General features: G+C 43.3%; 1 protein-coding gene across 2 annotated transcripts; it reads left to right on the forward strand.

Moving 5' to 3' along the window:
* The first annotated feature begins 10479 nt into the window (after window positions 1–10479).
* Window positions 10480–17016, forward strand: LOC110980097 (neurotrypsin-like). 2 transcript variants are annotated; one of them, XM_022236437.2, is made up of 6 exons: window positions 10480–10737; window positions 11697–12023; window positions 12603–12779; window positions 13288–13443; window positions 13715–13842; window positions 15618–17016. In XM_022236437.2, the coding sequence occupies exons 1-6, from the start codon at window positions 10653–10655 to the stop codon at window positions 15828–15830; spliced, it is 1086 nt and encodes a 361-aa protein (XP_022092129.2). In that variant the 5' UTR covers window positions 10480–10652; the 3' UTR covers window positions 15831–17016. The 2 variants fall into 2 exon arrangements, with proteins under 2 accessions (XP_022092129.2, XP_022092127.2); XM_022236435.2 differs by having other exon boundaries at window positions 11965–12023.
* The last annotated feature ends 5469 nt before the right edge of the window (window positions 17017–22485 follow it).

Consider the following 22485-nt stretch of genomic DNA (forward strand, 5'->3'; position numbering starts at 1 on the left):
GTCGATCACATTTTCTGGGGCACAATGGAATCTCAGAGCAGGGACGATGTGAGATGTTTCGGAAAAAAATCGGAATTAAATGGAAGATTTTTATACGTAAATTAATCAAATACATGTAGTTTGGAAAGGCTTAATAAAAAGCTTAATAGGCAAAAATTTCAAAACGAGTAAATCTCGACCAATGCATAGAAGTAATGAGGTGATTAAACAACAATCGGACATTTTAAGGCTATCCCTGAACGCCTCGGTCAAGTTCACATTTACAGGGTCACTTAACACAATACTCTTGGCGCACAACAGTGACAACATGCCGATTAGACGAGAAAAGAAGCCTGGAAACTAATCAGCTCTCCAACATGATAAGGAAAAGATATGATAATGAGACAGGGGTGGATCCATGGAATTTTCTTGGTACGGTTGGGATCAGGCCTGTCAGATCTTGGGGTTTTCTGTCAGTTTGTTGCGGACAGGTGGACGCAAAGTAAATGCATTAGATGCACTTGTCTAAGTTTATACATGTAGCAGGATGTCGATAAAGATATTATCAGCACTGTAATTACGATCTAAAAATTTTATATCAGAAGGGGCAGGGTGATCCTAGCCACCTCGGGATCTGCGCCTGATGTAATTTATCACTTTTTTGTATTCAATTTCTTGTTTGTCTCACTGGCATTGTTTGTGAGAAGCGAAGGATGAAGGAGGTTCTCTCAAGTTTTTATTCATTTATTTATTAGTTATTTCTGGTAATGGAACCAAGGATTCCTCAAAAGTGGCAAAATACCTCGCAAGCCTGAAGAAACCTGCATAGAGGAGACAATAATAAGCAGTTAGTTTTAGAGGTGGGAGGAAAACCCCAGAGGAATATATTCTGGGTAAAACCCACGAAATCACGTAGGGACTGAAAATCCATCCCACATGTGGACCCAGTCGGGAATCGAACCCGGACCGCAGAGATGGGGGGCGAGGAAAGAACCACTACGCCAACCTGACACCCTGAACAAGGAAGCATTACGGCGAAGCGAGGAGATTATCGTTTTTGAACGATTCCATCTGATAAATCAAGAAATTTGTAACAAAACCACTACAACCTTTTAAAGGAGTCCAGTATATGATCATGGAGAAAATGATGTGTCTTTCAATCCTCCACGGAAGGATGATCATCGATACTCATAACCACATATTGTAGCTCTGTATGGGTTCCACATACAAAGACACACACCGACAAGATTGAGGCAGTTCAGCGCAGGGCGGTGCGTACTGCTCAAGATTATAGCAGGACCAGCTCTGTTACAGTAATGCTAAAAAAGCTCAAACTTCCCCTCCAACAGCAGAGAAGACGGTACAGCAGCTTAGTCATGTTGCACAAAATGTTTCATCACAGTGTTGACCTGGACATACATGTAAGAGATTTCCTTGACTTGCAAGAACCTCCATCATCTCGCACACGAATGAACACTAGGAGCTGCCAGACCATCAACTTGCCATCCCACAGTCTGTGTCACAATCCCATCTCCATTCATTCTTTCCTAAGATGGCAAGAGATTGAAATAAGCTGCCGAAACACAAAAACACATGACTTCTATGGACAAGTTATCCAGCTTCAAAACAGCACTGCAAAGCCATCTACGGCTTGAATGGACAACCCCCAGTTCCATTCTGAGTGATGCTCATTTTGAGCTCTTCAGAGTATTGATCCAGATCCAGAACCAGTCCCGCGCACCCTTTATGGAAGAAAAATCCTACCCTGACAAAAACGCGGTAAGGACGAAAATACAATTTTTACACGCATGCAAGAAGACGGGTGAACAAATCGGCAAGTATGGCTGGAATAAATGACTGAATAAGAGAGATCTGAGAAGGCCTTGTAGAGCATAATCTGGAATAATGATCAGCCACATACATGTACACTGAACATGTATGCAGGGAAGCATAATAATTATGACTCGGTCGTGGTACGTCGTACGGGCTTGTGACAGTCGGTGCTAGGACTGCGTACAGAATTTGCTCATTATTGTGGCGGCGACACTCGCCGTCGCCCGCCGGTCGACGAACACCGAAGTACCCACCAACAGCGGGCGGGGCAATCCCACAAATTTATTTAATAAACCTCACATGCACATGAGCGGCTATGTACACACAAGGGGGGATTATGTCACGAACGAAGGACTCTAGGCCTGTCCGTTTGTTGGAAATATACCAACCCTAAAGGAATGACAATCAACGTGGCTACCAATCTACCAAGTCAGGTAAATCTCAATAAACCTCAGTACACATAGTGTCTTAGAGAGCAACAACAACGACTGCTTTATTGACCCAAGTCAACCTCACAGTACATGTATAAGCTTCAACTGTGCATCCAGGTCTGTGACTAATAAACCTCAACACAGCAATCCATTTATGCAAGTGATCATGGAACATAAGCATAAAGACTGTGTAATAACCCTCGTGTATTACCACAAGTAACCCACAGCGACAGTAACCCTCACTGTGGCACCTAGTATGATCAACAGTAACAATGTCCTGCAACTGCACACACTAGCCCAATAAACATAGGAGTAACCTCGTAGCAAACCCCAAGCCATGCAAGCTTCGGCTTAGGTTACGGAGCTCTGAGTGAACCTCAGTGTGACCACATGCGACCAGGCCGACAGGCTTCCAGCAACCCAATCCCACGTAGTGAGAACACTGTTGCACAAGCCACACAGGCCTAAGCGTCTCACACCACTCTTGCTCAACCTACAGCCACCAAACTGACACTCAATCCCACTTATTATAAGTGATAGCTTGCTGACAAATATTCTGAGGTCTCACCGCTCGCTGCCCTCGACAGATCGCCGAACACCGCTCCGCACCACCCGCCAGCTGTGTGTGAGGCTGAATTAGCGTTTCGCTCTATCTTCACTGCGATGCTTCTACCACGACGTCTGGAGACGAACTAACCACCAAATTACTGACTACGCGCCAATGGATGCGCCGCGCGTCAGGGAACCAGACATGTATTACTAAACTTGCGTCAGTCCACAGGCTGTTTCGCCACACAGGACCCAGCTAAGCTTAGGCCGTCCCGGCCTGAACAGCTTAAATAAATCAATAAGAAACAGTGTGGACCCCTAAGTCTTTTATACATTCTAATAAACCTCGCGGTACATCGTGGAGAGGTTTACTTATACAATTATAATTTTGGGGTCCATGAGGTTGACTTATCTAATTATAATATCCCGAATACATGAGGTTTACTGGAATTGCAAACACTCCAATTTTGCTTTTGGAATACATGAGGTAAAAGTACATAAATGTAAAACCATGTGAAAATAAATATATTTTTCTTCTCTCTTAAAAATAAAGGTTTTTTTTCCTAACATGCAAAAATATGAACGTCTTCTTTCTCTTTGGCTCAAGCAAAAGGTTACAAAACAGTTATAAAAGGAGTAATAAACAGTTATAAGCAATCAAGGTTCAATTAAGAAATTTACAAACTATTATTTAAGTGTTCATTGCCTTTCCCAATGAGGGTTTTCAGCGGTAGGAGCGACGTTTTAGTTGGCTTGGTCCAGCTTGAACTGGTCAGCATCGACGGGCTTGTTGTACAGCTGGACGCTTTCCTCCCGTCGCACGACCTGGCCATCTAGATAGACGAACTTGAAGTGTCGTTCCTCGATGAGGGCAAAATTTCATCTTCTTCCTCTGTGGCTCTGTTGTCGTCTGCGTTGCCTGCTCCATGACTGGATCTTCCGCTTCAGCATCGCTGGGCACACTCAGAGAAGGCATTGATGCTGGAGACCCCGGAACAGGATCATCAAGAGTGGCGGCAAGCATCCCTCTTGGCTTACCGCTCAGGGGTGGGTGGGCAGGTACAAATTACAAAGAAACAATGAATAAACAATTCAACCGACATTTGGTTCTAACGATATCTCACTGGGAGCCTATGCTCCCGCCTAGGATACCTCCTAGGGACCTCAGCTTCCCTAACTCCAACCTGAGGCTCACTACCAGTCACCTCGGGTTCCTCCTGGCTAGTTTCCAGAATCAACATTGATTCCTCACCACCAGGTTCCTCTTTGTCACCTGCTGCGGATTGGACTTCAGCAATCTCAGGTGCATCACCCCCTGAATTTTCTGTCACTGTACCTGGCTGGTACACCCACGGCTGCGGCTTGTCTCCACAATAGGGTTTTAACCTATCTGCGTGAACAACAAAGGGTTTACTTCCCCTTTTTAACTGAATCCGGTAGGTGACCTCTGACAACTTCTTTACGACTAAGTACGGCCCCCTCCAGCGGAGCTGTAGTTTGGGCGACACGCCCCTCTTCCTGGAACGATCAAACAACCAGACAAACTGGCCCTCTTCCAGGCCCCCTCCTGAAACCTTGCGGTCGTAGTTCCGCTTCTGCCGACGGATACTCTGTTTGAGGCACTCGCTGGCCCGGCTATGAGCCTCCTGCAACCTTTGTCGCAACCCCAAAGCAAAATCAGTCTCGACAGCATCCTCAATTTCAGGACACTCTACCATCAGGTCAACTGGTAACATCACCTCCCGCCCTAACATCATCATGTTAGGCGTCTCGCCAGTAGATTCTTGTGGACTACAACGGTATGCAAAGGTTGCAAAGGGCAGGCATTCATCCCAATCCCTCTGCTTCCTCTTTGGTTCGATCAACATGGAGACAATGTTCACCAACGTTTTATTAAAACGTTCAACCATGCCGTCGGACTTCGGATTATATGCCGTCGTCCGAGTCTTCCTAATCCCAAGAAGTCGGCACATCTCTGCAAAAACTGCAGACTCGAAATTTGTCCCCTGGTCTGAGTGAAGTTCCTGGGGGACACCAAAACGACACACAAACTCAGAAACGAACTTTGCTGCAACCGTCTCCGCCTTTGCATCAGGAAGTGGGAATGCCTCCATCCACTTGGAGCAATAGTCACCCACAACAAGAACCCAGACGTTTCCACTGTCACTCCGGGGCAGTGGACCCAGCAAGTCCAGGGCCACCCCTTCAACAGGGGCACCCACCCGGTACTGCTGTAAAGGAGCAACTCTCCTTTTCGATGGCGACTTTCGCCTCTGACACAATTCACAACAGCGAAGGTGTGATCTCACGTCGGCAGTCATTCCTGGCCAGTAGTAACGCAACTTCACCTTGGCCAGTGTTTTCCTCAGCCCCAAATGACCACCAGCACTACCACCATGCAACTCATTGACCACATCCCTGCGGTACTCCTCTGGTAGTACCAACTGCCAACGAATTGACTTTCCATCGTCGGACTCCCACCTTCGACTCAATAGCCGGTTGCGCACCTCCAACTGACCCCACATAGACCACAGGGTCTTGCTGGTCTTGGAAGTGTGCGAGACCTCAACCCAATCTGGCCAACCGCTTCCACTTTCCTTCAACTCGATCAGCCACTTGAAACAAGGATCTGCCATCTGGGCATTCCTTACATCCTCCTGGGATACACCAGGCTTGGCAAGAATGCCTCTCACTGCTGACCCAACGACCTCTGAGACTTCTGTTGCGGACTCTTTTGGGTCAACAGAACCCTCCCCAGCCTCAACAGTTCCAGACACCTTACCAGGGTCTCCACCACGTCCACACTGCTTGCACTGCCTACGGGACAAGCAATCAGCATTGCCATGTTTGCGACCAGGCCTATGCTGAACTGTCACATCATACTCAGACACCACTTGTAGCCACCTCGCAAGCTGGCCCTCTGGGTCTTTGAAGTTGAGCAACCACCTCAGAGCTGCATGATCCGTCCTCACTGTAATCTTACGGCCGTGCAGATACTGTCTGAAGTGTTTGAGATAAACTACTACAGCCAATAATTCTCGCCTGGTCACACAGTAGTTTCTCTCAGCCTTGCTCAGCTTGCGACTGGCATAGGCCACCACTTTCTCCTCTCCATCTTGGACCTGGGATAGCACTGCCCCTATCCCATCACCACTCGCATCTGTATCCAAGACGTAGTCACCAATCGCCAACGGATAAGCCAGAATCGGGCTCGACTGCAGTCGCTGTTTCAACTCTCCAAATGCACGTTGGCATTTATCCGTCCACAGGAACTCACGTGACTTACTCGTCAGTTCATGCAACGGAGATGCAATCTCCGCGAACCCCTGAATGAACTTCCGGTAATAGGAAGCGAGCCCTATGAAGCTCCTTACTTCCTTGACACACTTTGGAACCGGCCAATCAGCCACCGCTGATACCTTCTCAGGATCGGTCGCCACCCCTTCGGCAGACACAATATGGCCGAGGTACTTCACAGACCGCTGGAACAGACTGCACTTACTGGGCTTTAATTTAAGTCCAGCTTTGCGCAGCCGCTCGAACACCACCCTGAGACGCCGTATCTCTTCTTCCACGGTCTTACCGAAGACAATTACATCATCAAGATAGATCAAGAGAATCTCCCATTGGAGACCTGCCATCACCTTGTCCATTAGCCTCTCAAAAGTCGCCGGGGCGTTGCATAGGCCAAATGGCATACACTTCCACCTATACAACCCGTTGCGCACAACAAAGCTTGACTTCTGGCTGGCGTCCTCGTCAAGGGCAACCTGCCAATAGCCGGAGGCCAAATCGAGTGTTGAAAACCACTGAGAGCCGCCCAACTCGTCCAATGTCTCATCTATGCGAGGGACCGGGTATGCATCTTTTATGGTTCGTGCATTCAAACCCCTGTAGTCGACACACAGCCTCCTCGCCCCATCCTTCTTCCTAACCAAGACAACATTGGCAGCCCACGGGCTGTCCGATGGCTCAATCAAACCTCTGCCCTCCAGGTCTCTCACCTGCCTCATGATCTCTTCTTGGTCCCCCTTCGGGTACCGCCTCAGTCGTTCTTTGACTGGCTTTGCATCATTCGTGTTGATGCTGTGCTTCACAACATCTGTCCGACCAATATCTCGATCGTCCCGAGAAAACACATCTTGATAATCAGAAAGACATCTTTCTACCATATGATGGTCTTCCTCCCTCAGAAACTTCACACTTCTTTCGAACAAGTCCTGAAGATGCTCCGGAAGTTCCTGATCGGCCTCCCTTCCTCCAGAAGGGGTGCTCTGACCTTGGTCAATCTCCACCTGAGAGACAATTCCTATAGTGGTACCTTGCCGCACAACTCGCTTCTCCCTGTTAGGGTTAAGCACTCGCAGCGGCAGTACCTCCTGATCACTCTCAACCAACGACCTCGCAAGAATTAAACCTCGCTGTGCCAACTCACCACCACCCTCTACAGGTTCAATGAGCACTGGCCCCGGAACAACCTCACACAACCTACGAATGGCACCTGGCACTACAGCCTCATGGCCAGAGGGAATCACTTTCGTCTCAGTGACAACCACCCTCCCCACAAACGGCTCACCAGAACTAGTAGTGCACTGAATTTGCTCACCATTCAACCTCAGTTGCAGAGTCTGTAGATCCAAACTTGCACCCGTAGACAACAGGAAATTCATACCCAAAATTCCTGAACATGGCATGTCAGCAAAAATCACCTTCACAGCAGCCACAGATTTTCCAATCTGTATCTCCACCCAGGCAGCACCCACCGCTGCCAACGGGCTGCCGTCTACCTGCTCAACTTTCAAACTCTCGGTTTGCAAAGTTGGCCTCTGTTCCCTCGGAATCCTGTGATACACCGAACTACTCACAACAGTGTCTGACGACCCTGTGTCTATGAGGAACCTACACTCGGTATTCCGTATCACCCCATCGACAAACAAACCATACTTCGCCTTCTCCCCAGTCATGGGGTAGGGAACTGCTACTGGGTCTCCAATTCTACCCTTGGATTCCCTAAAGCCTTCACCCTTTGTGGGCCCTGTGAACTTCCCAGCCTGCCCGCGGGCCCGCCGGTCGGCTGGACGGCGTTTCCCTGCTTGGAACCTTGTTTCCTTCTGGGCTCCTTGCAGGCCCGCCGGAAATGACCCGTTTCACCACAATTGAAACACTTGGGTTCGCCTTTCTCCTTTTTAGAAGCCTTAGGCACTCTTTCCTGAGGAATATCGCCCTCAGTGTCTCCACTCCGCTTCTGTTTCGCCCACTCCGAAAACAGAGATTCAACCATGGAACAAACCCGTTTTTCAATGGCATGTCCCATTTCTTCCAGTCTCTCCTCTGAACCACGGTCGAGAGCCCTAGCAAACTTTGTAGGTTTGCGATCTTGCCTCCTCTGCTCCTCGACTTTCTCAAAGTTCTCGGTTTCTACCGCTGCCCTTACAGCCTCGTCTAGACTTTTTGGGCGGGCACGGTGGATACCCTCCCGGACTGTCTGACTCTCCACTGCATCCACAAAATGATTCTTGGCAAGCCTATCCCTGGCCTCCTCCTGTATCTCAGGATAGGCCTTCGCCGCCAATTCCCTAATAGCCTGACCTAACTCACGAAGAGTCTCCTTTGGTCCCTGCCTACGGTGACGCAGATCTATGCCCTTTCTCTACCGGTGCACTATCGACAATCAACCTCAGTGCACTCCCTTGCAGGCTTGCAGATAAATACTGTGCGGCCTGCTGGTCACTCCAGCCATTCACCACACGACATGATTCAAAATGCCTGAAATACTCATTCCAAACAACCTTCCCATCATACCTGTCTGGTACAATGTTCGGGCGACGGGAATTCCCAATCCCCGTGCCTTGACAGTCAACCTCGCCAACCACTCTCGGTTCCTTCTTAAGTGCCCAAGGAACCTGTCCGGTGTTACTGCAACGCTCTGTGAGGTTGTCAGTACACCTCGCTGGCGGACTTGTCACAAAACTCATCAAATCGGCGTGCAGCTTACGCCTACCGCTGTCAACATCCCCTAGGAATGGGTTTGTGATTGGACTTAGTCCCAAATCACCACTTGTTGACCTGACCCCAGATTTCTCCTGAGGTGTACTGGCACTAGTGCGCGCCTTAACAGGCTTATCTAAACCCTTCCCAGGCGCATCACCAGTTGCCACACCCAGTCTCGAAGACTGACCCACCTCCAATGAGGCATATCCTGAAGTTTCATCGGGCAACCTGAACCCTATCTCCGAATCAACCTCACGTCGAGCACGACTCTTTTCAACAGGCGTGCTCGAAACCTTTCCCCTTTGGAAACTCCGCTGAAGTTCAGCTTTCAACTGTTGGACTTCCCACTGCAGCATTTGATTCTCTGACTCAAGGGACCTGACAGCCTTGACGCCCTGTAAGTCAGCCTCACCTGCAGCCCCAACACTACCCTTGAAACTGTCACTCATCGTGACGTCTCAAATTGTCACTGGTGATAAACCTCACACCAGTACTGTGCTACACCAATAGCACAACAACAAACCACAACACCTCACTGAGGGTTATTGGTAAACCTCAACAACCAGAACACAAGTTGTTGTCCCCCCCCACGTCAAAAGCAGTCCTAAAGGATCCCACTTCTGACACCATTTGTGGCGGCGACACTCGCCGTCGCCCGCCGGTCGACGAACACCGAAGTACCCACCAACAGCGGGCGGGGCAATCCCACAAATTTATTTAATAAACCTCACATGCACATGAGCGGCTATGTACACACAAGGGGGGATTATGTCACGAACGAAGGACTCTAGGCCTGTCCGTTTGTTGGAAATATACCAACCCTAAAGGAATGACAATCAACGTGGCTACCAATCTACCAAGTCAGGTAAATCTCAATAAACCTCAGTACACATAGTGTCTTAGAGAGCAACAACAACGACTGCTTTATTGACCCAAGTCAACCTCACAGTACATGTATAAGCTTCAACTGTGCATCCAGGTCTGTGACTAATAAACCTCAACACAGCAATCCATTTATGCAAGTGATCATGGAACATAAGCATAAAGACTGTGTAATAACCCTCGTGTATTACCACAAGTAACCCACAGCGACAGTAACCCTCACTGTGGCACTTAGTATGATCAACAGTAACAATGTCCTGCAACTGCACACACTAGCCCAATAAACATAGGAGTAACCTCGTAGCAAACTCCAAGACATGCAAGCTTCGGCTTAGGTTACGGAGCTCTGAGTGAACCTCAGTGTGACCACATGCGACCAGGCCGACAGGCTTCCAGCAACCCAATCCCACGTAGTGAGAACACTGTTGCACAAGCCACACAGGCCTAAGCGTCTCACACCACTCTTGCTCAACCTACAGCCACCAACTGACACTCAATCCCACTTATTATAAGTGATAGCTTGCTGACAAATATTCTGAGGTCTCACCGCTCGCTGCCCTCGACAGATCGCCGAACACCGCTCCGCACCACCCGCCAGCTGTGTGTGAGGCTGAATTAGCGTTTCGCTCTATCTTCACTGCGATGCTTCTACCACGACGTCTGGAGACGAACTAACCACCAAATTACTGACTACGCGCCAATGGATGCGCCGCGCGTCAGGGAACCAGACATGTATTACTAAACTTGCGTCAGTCCACAGGCTGTTTCGCCACATTATGTACCACCGTAGAGCTGTATGTATGCGTACTGTCCACTCAGTGTAACGTTGAAATACGTGCAGTATTATTAGCGACACTCAACGGAGCATACAGTGCACTGTTCACTGCTGCTGATTTCTCGCTGGGAATAGTTATCTCTACTTCGAAAGATTGCAGATGAGATAACATTCATGATCACATTCTGGCACTTTTGTCGGCACTGGACAAAATGCTGGGGGAATGGAGAACTACAAGGTTGATTTTGGTCAATTTTGTCCTGCTTGTACATTTTTCAGGTTGTGGCATTGGGCAAGGTGAGTGCATCCGTAGGCCGTCTCGAGGAATCCCCGGTCATGTCGCTCAAGTCCGACCACGGATCCGCCCAGACACTTCCCGGGAGACACTATATCACTTGACCATGTCCAAGAAGGCAGCTCGTCTTTTCCTAGGTTTTCATGGTTTCATATGCATACACAGACCGTCGCCTTTTGACTTTTGGGGTGTCCGGATTCAGCCCAGATTGTTTGTTTTGTTTTTCATTGGTAATGATTCTCTGGGACCATGCTTTCTTTGGCGTTCCATACCTGTATACGGACGCCACTTGACACCCGGCACAAACCTATGTCATACTAGTCTGAATATTCTGTTTTCTCAGTAAACGACTTATTTCCTCCTCTAATTAAACTGAACTTTTCTCGACATGTGTTTGCTTTCTAATGGCTAATAAGTCACTATATAGGGAATAATTACTGGCATACCTGTGGAACTCTTTCCTATAAAAATTGTCAAATCTATTAATAGAGGTGTGACCAGGTGGGTATGATGTTCACACAATGGAATCTGACATTGACAGGTCTCGATTTGGACTAACGTGTTGTTGTATGGACCATGGAGGGGAGTGGAGTTATGTGACCTGAACGTTTTGGGTTATCGGAAAAATTGAGTTCAGCAAAATTTAAATGCTTCAAATATGTCATGCAGTATATAAAAACGTAAGTGACTATCTTCCAAATGGTGTAGGACAGGTGTAAATATGAAACATGCCTGGTGTAAGAAGATTTTTTCATCAATCCAATAATTGGAATATTCTGTAATATCATTATGATGCATGTTTCATTCAAGTTTTCGGATCTGGGGCAATGAGGTCCCAGTTGGATCGTGGCAGTGCTTTCAGAAATCTCTGGCAGATTTCCTTACCAAACTTGTTCTGCTTAGCACACTTTCTACCTCCATGGTTTAATAAGCTGAGGTAAGCTGTTTTTATTTCCTGTAGATCAGTTTGACTTGCGCCTCATTGGAGGTAAGAATAATCTAGAAGGCCGTGTGGAGGTGTTTCTCACTCCAGATTGGACAAGAGTTTGTGGTGGCAACTGGGATCTCAAAGATGCTGAAGTTGTGTGTCGCGAGCTTGGCTTGGGTGCTGCTGTATCTGCCACGACTGATACCCGGTTTGGAAGAGGCAATTACGGATCCCTTGTGTATGATAACGTGAGATGTAATGGGGATGAAAGCCGCTTATTACTGTGTCACCTCTCCCTCAGGTTCAACTGTAACCCTGACAAAGATGCTGGAGTGGTATGTGAAGGCACAACAATGAAAGGTACTAACAGTTTTCGGTGTCTTAATCCCAACACCTCTTGGCCCTTTAGTATCAACCGATGAAACTTGGCGCTGCTTATCACAAGGATTAAGTGGGTAGGGCAGAGGGTTAGGTAATTAAGACACTTGGCCTTATGTGAAGTTGGGTCAGGCTTGCCAGTTCAATTCGTGGGATTCAGGAGTTTTCTTGGTAAAAAAAAATGTCCGCGATGTAAGGATGAACCGAATCAATAAACAGGAATCAAAATTAGATAAGCCAGATTGGATACTGTATTTCGAATTTATAACACTTTCATTAAAATTAGGCTAGTTACAATGTAAATGTTAAAGTCAGTGCTACTTACTGAGTATGTGTTGTATGTACATGTATTCATTGCTGGTGCAGTATGTCATTTTTGAGTGATTTTTCTCTGTTCTCTTTTATCAGTTAATTCCAAACAACCTCTGGAAAAACATTCTCTGTAAATGTAACTTTTTTGCTCGCTTAGATGTTAAGTACTACACACCCGTATCAATGAAAGATAACTTTTGTTACTCAGGTCCTGTCTGGTTTGCTTTTTTTGTTTACTTTTGCCAACAGATGGAGTTTTTGTACATGAGGTACGTTTGGTGGATGGGAGCTCAGAATATGAGGGCTTCTTGGAGGTTTATTTCAACCAGCAGTGGGGTACAGTGTGTGACATTGGATGGGACAAACATGATGCAGATGTCGTGTGTGAGGAGCTGGGATTTGATTTTGCTGTTTCTACATCAGGAGGTATGACAAAGGTTCCAATTTGTCCAGCATTAAGAGTGTTGTTGAATTTGAGACTTGGAATCGGGCAATTGAGTGGAATCTCCTCTCCCTTAAGAATAAATTAATAAATTCTTGCTTCAATGTTTAGTTTTGATGTTACTTGGTAAAATGTATTTGAAAGTGAGAGAAAAGAGGCCTTGAAACCGTTGTATTTTTATTGAAAGAAAAATTATTTTGCCAGTGAATTATGAAGAGGCCAATAGTTTGTATCTCATTTACAAACTACATGTACAAGATACAAGGAAAAACTGGTAAAAGCTACATTATATGTAGTCCAACATATTTCACTTGATGCATGGTGGATTTGTTAAAAAGTATTACACATCCATATAACGAAAGGCTTAAAGAAGGTTTTAGACTTCGTGAGCCCTCCTTTATTTTCATTTCATTCATTTATTTTGGATGGGTGAAGGATATATTCCTAATGATGAATCATATATCCTTTACTTTGTTTCCCATTTTGATTTAGGTGATAGGTTGAGCTCCCAGCCCATCTGGCTTTCTAATGTGCGCTGTACTGGGAATGAAAACAGACTAGCTGACTGTTTCTATGGCAACTGGGATGTAAATGATTGTACTCACGATGAAGATGTATGGGTGGTCTGTAATGGCGCTTCAGATGGAAGTACGGACTTGGGTTCTAAAGAAACATGTGTTCACACCCAGATCTTGAAATATCTGTTCAGACTTTCCTTTAAATGTTAAGATAATGGTACTTCTCTTTGATACTTCTCTTTGATACTATGTCAAGTTTCTTGGTTTGGTTACCTTGTGTGCTGAATTGAAATTCCATGTTTCTGCATTAAAGGGGTCATGAAATAGATTGTTGTTGAACTCAAGCCTTTACCCTAGCTTCTCTCAAAGTTTTATTTGCTTATCATTTTCAACGTTTTCAGCATGGTCTGCAGATGCCATCATTGGAGTTTCAGTTGGAGGAGTTGTGGCCTTAATGTTGCTTTCCATCTTCAGCGTTTTCTATTGTGATTATTTTAGAGGTTCCACATTTACCTGTATAACTCCAGCAGTAAGTTTTCTCTATTTTTTGCCTTAGCAACCTACTAGAACCAGTGGACAAATATAAAGTACTGATGTTTCTACATTCAGTCCTGTTGAATTCCAAGTCTCTCCGTATATTTTTTTCTGCTTCTCTGTTGGAATAAGATAAAAAGTTGGTATATGTGTCTTCAATGCTCCAGAAGTTTGCATTGTTTATAGGAATGTACAAGTTTTGAAGAAACGGAGGAGACTTGAATTTTGCGCACAATTTTAGCGATTCTAATTACCATACCTCATACATATTTATGACTGAGAGCTGGACTCTCACTGGTCTGGTCCTCATCACATGCCAGTTGCTATTTTTCCTATTTACCGTGCACGCATGCAAGGAAGTTCACACAGGTCAAAGAGCGTAGCGCACACTCGCTGGTTTAGAGAGCATACGAGTTCAATATCTGCAGTTGTTAATGGGTAAGATGCCTTGCTATTTTGAACTTGAGGAGGGAGGGAGTGGCAATTGCCTCTGCCTGGGAAAAATGGAAAAAAATTCATGTTCACTTGGAGACAAATAAATACTGCTAACTATCGGGTTTTGGTTTTCATATCCTTTATTTCAGTGAATTGTTGCCTGGATGGTGTATGCATGCACCTAGAGCTATGCCAAATATCCAAATATTTGATGGATTATCGAATATTTGAATACTCGAATGCAAAAATTCATGTAAGGGAGAGATACTCCTAGATGTGAGAAGCTATTATAGTTATAATAATGTACAATTGTGTGTGCGTAATTGCAACTGATTCTGTGTGTGGTTTAATCATCAATAATCTGCCAGAGGTTACAAACGAATATTCGGATATTCGATCAAATCGAGTTGAATATTCGAATAGTGAATTATTTGAATTGACTCAGCCCTACTTACACCAAACACTGCTATACATTAACAGACGACAGCACATGCATGAACTGCCCCTCCTGTCCTCTAGAAATTTCCGTTTCAAGTATTTATCCTTAAAAACACAATTACATATAGTCGGGCAGCTCATGACAAAAAAGAAGAAAAAAAAAAAGGAAAATCACTAAAGCAGACGTACTACCAGTTAAATAAACATGTAATATAGAAACTGAATCTGTCTGAGGTATAAACAAATATAACATGGTTTATCTTTGGTGAATAGTCAATTTTAGCTTCCTGAGTATTGGAAAAATACAATATATTATTTTACAATAGAATGCTTCATGGATACAGCGGTCCATATTAATTTTATCACACGTTTCTTACAGAATGCTTCATGGATACAGCAGTCCATATTAATTTTATCACACGTTTCTCACAGAATCTGTTCAAGTTAAGCAATAACTGATTAATTTGATCGAAATACATGTAAGAGATACATCCACTAGAATGAGAAATTTGTTTTCTAAATTACCTCTTTATGCATTAATACGGAGCCTAGGTTTCTAGCGCTAACACTTCAGAATGCACATAATGCACAAATCAATATGCCAGTGGTAATGTGTACAGTTCTTGGCATTTTGGCCGTCCACTTCAGCAAAATATGTGTAGCTACCATTAGCAAATGCCATGTGATTGGCTCTCGGCCAATCAAAACAGAATCTTTGAATGAGGTATTATGATGGTAGTTATAAACCATTGTATATTTGTGTACTGTAGAATTCATGTCCCAAATCATTCTGGTTCAACAATGCTATGTATGTTTGCTTTTATTTCAAAACCAAAACAATTCAAATTTCTTATGTAAAGGATGTCAGAGTAAAAATTACCTTATTATTTTCGACAGGCCTCAAGGACTCAGATTCCAGCCAATGAAGCCAACACAGCTACACCAGTCATCCACTATCATCCGGCTCAACAGTCTGTTAGTGTAGCGCCCTCTATGCCAGGACAATCATCAGCCCCTACTCGGCCAGCTAACATGGCTCCGCCCCCATTCTATGAGACAGTTGCAGCTCAGCCCACAATGTTCCCATCCATACCTAGCACTGGCCTGTAGAAATTCTACTGACCCTACCTACCCGCCAGCAGAGTCTCTGACCATTCAGAATACTGCATCAACTAAATCACATAGTGCAAGTTAGCGATACCTTTGAATGTGCACAAACCTTTTGATTTCATCTGAATGTGCACAAACTTTGTTGTGGGTTAGTCTCCACTGAGCTTTCTTCTGCATTTTTCTGCTAACGTGTTGACCCTCTTCATCATTGAAGGTGAAGTAGTAATATTAATTCAACCGACTGTGTTCATTTATAGGGAGACAAAGAAATAAGGCTAAAGATCAGGGCTTAAGTTTTTAAATCCTTATTTACAATGAACAGTAAAATACAATAATATCGCGTTCAGATGAAACACTGGCCCCTCATTCTATAAAAGGCTAATTACAATCTCAAGAGGAATGGGTAATGGAGGTTTACTCAATCAACAGCAGTTTGAATCAAAGAATGGTTCAATTACCAAGGAATTCCACCTTGTGCTTGCAAACAAACTCTACATATTGACGTATTACGTAATTGAATAACAAATAACCCTACGAACAAAAGGGAATTCCCCCCCCACATGGGGCGGGGCTGTCAATTCACATACAATGAGAGTGTCTCTTGCATTTGAGCTTATTCTCCCTGTCTTGCTCCTATTTCTCATGCCAGAAAATAAAAGAAAGCTACAACGAAAATAGACACATATTTTCCCAATCTTTCTATGCCTTATCTGTACTGGGAACTGAATTTTACTTGGTAGGCCTAATAGAGTAACTTGAAATCTCATGTGTTCTGTGAATGTAACGCATTCAACCATACCTATTTTCACACTGAACTCTTAATGTTGGCAACGGGCCCATATGTGTGGTCCACTAGCACTAGTTGGCAAGTGAAATGAGTAAGTTAGTATTACTGTGCATTTGTTGCAATGCTGGAAGGTAAAATAGTTTATGTAACTTTGTTTTGAGATTCTAAATAAATATATGAAGTTGTCTATGTACATGTACTTCATAGTTTAGGGAGCGGTAAAATTAACATGTATCTCAAAAGTCTTTTATCATGTGCATACGCAGTACTATAATATGAGTAAATCTGTAATCATACGTTATGTAATCCACGTCGACTTTTTCATAAGTCATTCGTTGTTTGAAGGCAGAAATATCAAATTAAAAAGAAGAAATATGAAATAAAAAAGAAAGCAGAGTTCCAAGTGGCAATTTACTACAGTGCTGTGAGATAATTGAAGGACTGCATTTTCCTGTAACAAAGAAACAAATTGCAACCCAAGAAAATTGTCAACCGTTGTTTTTTAAGAGTTTGCCAAATCATTATTTTGTGTCTGAAATATCATCACTGAATTTTAAAAATAGAATTATACTGTACTCGCTTGTCTTTCTTGTAAAAGGTTACGTTTATGCCTCAGACCTTATGTGTAATTGTGAAAATCGAATGTATGTTTTTATCAATTGACAATTAAGATTTTCTTTTCTTCCTTTTCTGATGTCAAGTAATCACTGGCATCGATAATTTTAACAGGTCTCTGTAGTGAGAGGCTATTACAAACTGTAAATAACAACAGACAGATTACATGTTGTGGCATTGTGCAATCTTTTTATCAGATATGTTTTATTCACGTATGAAGTGATTTTAAATATTGGTAGAATAAAGATTGTGCTGTTGCCTTTCCTGAAACGAAGAAATGGTTTAAAATAAGCGTATGTCTTGATCCTGTGAACAATAAATAAGATTGTAATGCTAAAGTAAGTATTTTATCGAACAAGAAATGAATGTGATGTCATTGAAGTATTTACTCAAGAATTAAACCCATTGGACGGGAGATCCAATCAGTTGCGTACCCGGCTTTTGGTGGTGTAGGGGAATTCCAAACAAACGCGGCTTCAGGATTATTCACCATGATAAGGGGGGACAAAACATACCCAAAGCCTTACTCACGGTCCCGACATCCACGTTTTTATTTTGAGGTGTTTTTCTCTCCGAAGAGTTTTGGTACTACTATTTTTGGGTAAATAAATAATCTTATTAATATTTCATTTAGAAAACACCCGGTCTTGCTCCACTGCCTTTTTAGCCTTTGTACCAGAGGGCGCTCGTTGAAATAGTGCAGGGGTGCTTTCACGAGTGTCGAATGACAGAAATGTTTAAAGAAAAATATCGCAGGCAAGAAAAATTAAGAAACAAGTGAGGAGATTAATTAATGTGTTGCAATTAATCTAAAATAGTCCGAGTAAAAGCCTACATGTAGCCTTTTTTGTAGTATTCCTCTTTTTCTAATTTTCTGGATTCACTGTTACAAATGCTAGTAGGGTCCCAGTTACCTGGACTAACCTGACGGGGCTCTTCAAAAGAAATAGTTCTATGCCTGCTGCGATACGATACAATCCCCCCCCCGTCAACCGTCGCTTAATCCTGCCTGCGGCACTGTTCCAACATCCGTCCACACAGTTGTTAGGGATTAGCTGCATTCGGCTCTCAGACGTTATTGTACTTTTTGTAGGCCTATACCATGCCTACTGACTGTACGATCACAGAGCTACAAACCCATGATACGATCTTGCCTCTCCCTTGACAAGCGATCCGCACATTCGGACTGAGTCAGTTCGAATAATTGATTATTCGAATATTCGACTTTCAGTTCAATTGAATAGTCGAATATTAGGTTGTATCGACCGACAGATTGTTGATGAACAAACCATATACAAAATCAGTCGCAATAATTATGCATACAATTGCACAGGCATAACTATTATACTAGGATATCTCATTTTTAGGACTATTTCCAGCCAAGATTTAGTAAAGATTTAGTAACAAAAAGCTTCATCAACATCACAATTTGTGGTTGCCGAGAGACCACTTAAAATTTTGTCTGATGCGGCCATTTTCCTCTGCGAACCTCCCGAGTCTAATCATTCAATTTGAAGTTGAAATATTGTCATGAAGGGTTCATCATTTTATTTCAACAAAGTTTACATCAATACATTAGTATTACAAAGAATACTGTCTTGGCGCGTTCATATTTATTTGTTAAGAAGCCGTTTCCAAATACCAGGATGGATTCTACATTGAACTGTTAATATCAGCTGCCTTAAATGTCTGGAATCTGCTTGAAACAAAATAGTGCGATTTGTCTTATTTGAAAAAAAGAAAATTCTTACTTCAGTTTCATGAATTTTGCATTTAAATAGTTGAATTCGAAAAATAAATATCACATATTCGATAATCGATCGAATATTTGAATATTCTGATATTGAGAACAGCCCTACGCGCATTTGTGCTGCATACTAGACGTGGCGTATGACCATACACGATAGACTGGTTCCTGTCCCGTCCTACGGTTCTCCAAACGAATTGACGGGGACCCAACCTCGAATCCATGGGATGTGTGTGCATTTTCACTAGCCCGTGGTCATGTAGAACACAAAAATGACTGGCTATTGAGGATGAATATACATAAACGTAAAGTCAATCGCCCGCGTATTTCAAACACTGCACGCTCGGAATTATACAATATCGGTTGTCTTACAAAAAATGAAACCGAGATTAAGTAATCTTTTTCTTGAATATGACTGGTAAATATAATCTGCTTCAGTATCATGTCTGCTTTCGTATGACACCAATAAATCCATTTCAAGCACAAAGTGGTTTAGTGGACGTGTAAGAAATGTTTGCACCAGATGCATCACAGGTTTGCACAGCGTAAAGCATTAAAGTGCACTACATGTAACAAAATCATTAATGCAAGGCAGCTGCGGTTTGGGGCTTATTCTTGCCACAACCTAACCCCAGTGTTTCTACAACATGGCCCCCATTTCTTCAACACCAAGTTCTACCCTTGTTTTCATCGCTTACAAGTGGTTAACATGCATTTTGGAAATTCTAGCAAACATTACGTCATTCCGACAAAGTAGCTATCTCTGGACAGAACAAGTTCAACATCAAAACAGCTACTTGGTGCAAAGTAATTTCTCACTTATAGTCCATTAAACTACTTCGTGCTCAGTCATCTGTGGCGGAAATGTGGATTTCTTGATGTAGTACGAAAGAGGATTATCATAATGAAACAGGTGATGAATTACCAATTACCAAAATAAAGAATTTAATAAATAAATTTATCCCAGCTCTCTTTTTAAAGACACCCTGAAAATGTATGATCTGTTAAATTATGAAATACATTTAATTATATGAATTAGTACTGATAGAGTTTGTATGGTTATTGCCATAATTTTATATACACTGCTTTTAACTAAAATCAAACATATTCCTTGATTACGTGAATGATGATTGAGAGTGTGATAATGAATGGGAAGTTCAGGAGTTGTTCAACAGTTGCTCAAGAAACCTCCATAAGTGAGGGCAAGGTTTTTATTGACAAAATCAGTGTTGTTGAATAATTATTTGGATGAATTACTGCCGTAGAATATTGAAATTAACTTTATATGAAATACTTTATAAGAAATGTTATGTTTGAAGAAATGTTAAGTTTTTCTTATATATATAAACTTCATATATAAAAAGTGGCAGTTAGTTTGCAGATAGTGAAGCACAAAATGTTGGTCTTGTCCAAAATAGGATTATTAGTTGAGTGGTTTTGTTTAATTTGGCCAAGTGACCACAAGGTTTTTGAGTAGTTTGGTGTACTCTGGCCAACTGAACAGTGTTGGTTTCTTTGGTGTGATCTTGCTAGCTGCATGACCACAAGATTGTTGGCCGAGTGATTTGGTCCGAAATAGCCAACTGACCGCATGAGTGTCAGTCTGATAGTTTAAGAAGGGTATACTAGGAAACAGGAGATTATGGATTCGAGTCTTACTTGAGCAAGCTTGAGAAATTTTCTCATTGGTTCCTGAAATAAAAGCACAAAGTATTCAATGCTAAGTGAAACACTGAGAATAAACCAAAGATTCTTGCATTGCCCCCTCAAAATTGAATCAAAAACACAACCACCCCCCAAAAAGTCAACTAGACTCGTACAAGTTCCCCGCACTACATGGTAAAACTCAAGCGTCTAACTTCACGCACATTGAACACAAAAGCTGCAACACTTTTTAAACATCTTGACACGTTTATAAATAAACACATACAACATGTTCATATGCTGAACCCACTTTTATTAATAAACGCAACGTGTGTTTATAATTAAATACATGGATGAGTTTAGTTTAGTTTTAAACATTTTTAATTATGAACCCGTTTATGTGTTTTGCTTAACCGCCTAAACGCGTGTACAGGCTGTAACACTTTTTGTACACTTTTAGTTTATACACGCGTTTATAAAGTGTACAGTATTGACTGCACATTATTATTTTAACGATCGATGACATACACGTGTTCAAGTCATACGCAGTGACGTAAGGAGTGGCAAGTCAACTTCTATAACACAACACTGGGACAGAAATGGTTGAAATACTGTTAACAAACCTTATTTTTCAGAAAATTATCGCCCATCCGTGATCTTGAAATATCTATGCACGTTATATGTACGAACCTGTGTAAAAAACAAATAAATGCAACTTCTATCAGTCCGATTTACATGTATCTACATTTGCAACAGCCATGACTAGCAAAGATCGTATAGCGCCGCGAAGCGTCGAGACGTACGTACGTGCGGGGGGGGCGGGGCCGGGGGACGCGGAAAGAGATCGAACTGCGCACGCACGTGCGTGTACGTACATACAGCGCTTGCGCCTGGGAACGCTGGGTGCGCGGTATACGTTCAACTTATTATTTTGGGTGTCGCAATCAAGTGATAATCCACTTTGCAAGTTATACGTAATATCAGCTTAAATTAACCACTTACAACATGAGATTTGAATTGCGTCGGCAAAACAGAGTATTGGCGGAAAATAATGGAATTCACATTTTAAGCTGTTAAACCTGGCGTTTTATGTCCCCAGGCCGCGGCGATTATTTTTTTTAGCTTGCCCGATCGGGCAGGCCATGCAATAAATTTGCTTGCCCGAATTAGATCAACACTTTCCCAAGATTTCTCGGAATCCACGATTATTATGGTTATTTAACTTTGGCCTACTGCAAGCATGCAGTCTTTTATTAGGCCCCCCAAATAGTTGTGCTTCCAATTACATGCCTCTTAAACATAGGGCCGGTAGGTTGGAAATTTTTTTTTTGGTCCTTATTGAATGGCACGAACGGGGACGATAGCTTCCAAAATTATCTCAAAAAGTGATGAACACCTGTCTTAATCAATGTAAAAATGTCTACAGGCGACAATCCACAAGAATTATGGGCAATTCACACAAAGTGTGACTCGGGCAATCACGACTGCAAACTGGCCAACAATGTATCGCGTGGTAAGCGTGCGTGACGCGTAAAGGCATCCAGACCAGTGGGCGAAAAACCTTGTGCCGCGGTAGGAAATTTGTTGAAAGACGCTTGCTTCAAGTACGAGCAAAACAAACTTAAATTAAACTCATGAGCACAGAAAATACACACATAAATAAGAGACCAAGTTCTGTGAAGGAACTTACAGAAAACCTTTTGCAACATCGATTTTTTGACCTGTGGCTTTAGGGTTGCGTGCATGTATAGCCGATGTCGAGTAATCGACCAGAACGTACAGTACATGTATAGACTGGTTCTGGTTGCCGCATTTCTTCGCATGGGCGCGGCGCAGCGGGAACCAGAGCAGCTTCGTTTAAT

Source organism: Acanthaster planci, linkage group LG06 (genome assembly GCF_054643075.1).
Source record: "Acanthaster planci isolate LZ-2023a linkage group LG06, COTS_SCS, whole genome shotgun sequence".
Lineage (NCBI taxonomy): Eukaryota > Metazoa > Echinodermata > Asteroidea > Valvatida > Acanthasteridae > Acanthaster > Acanthaster planci.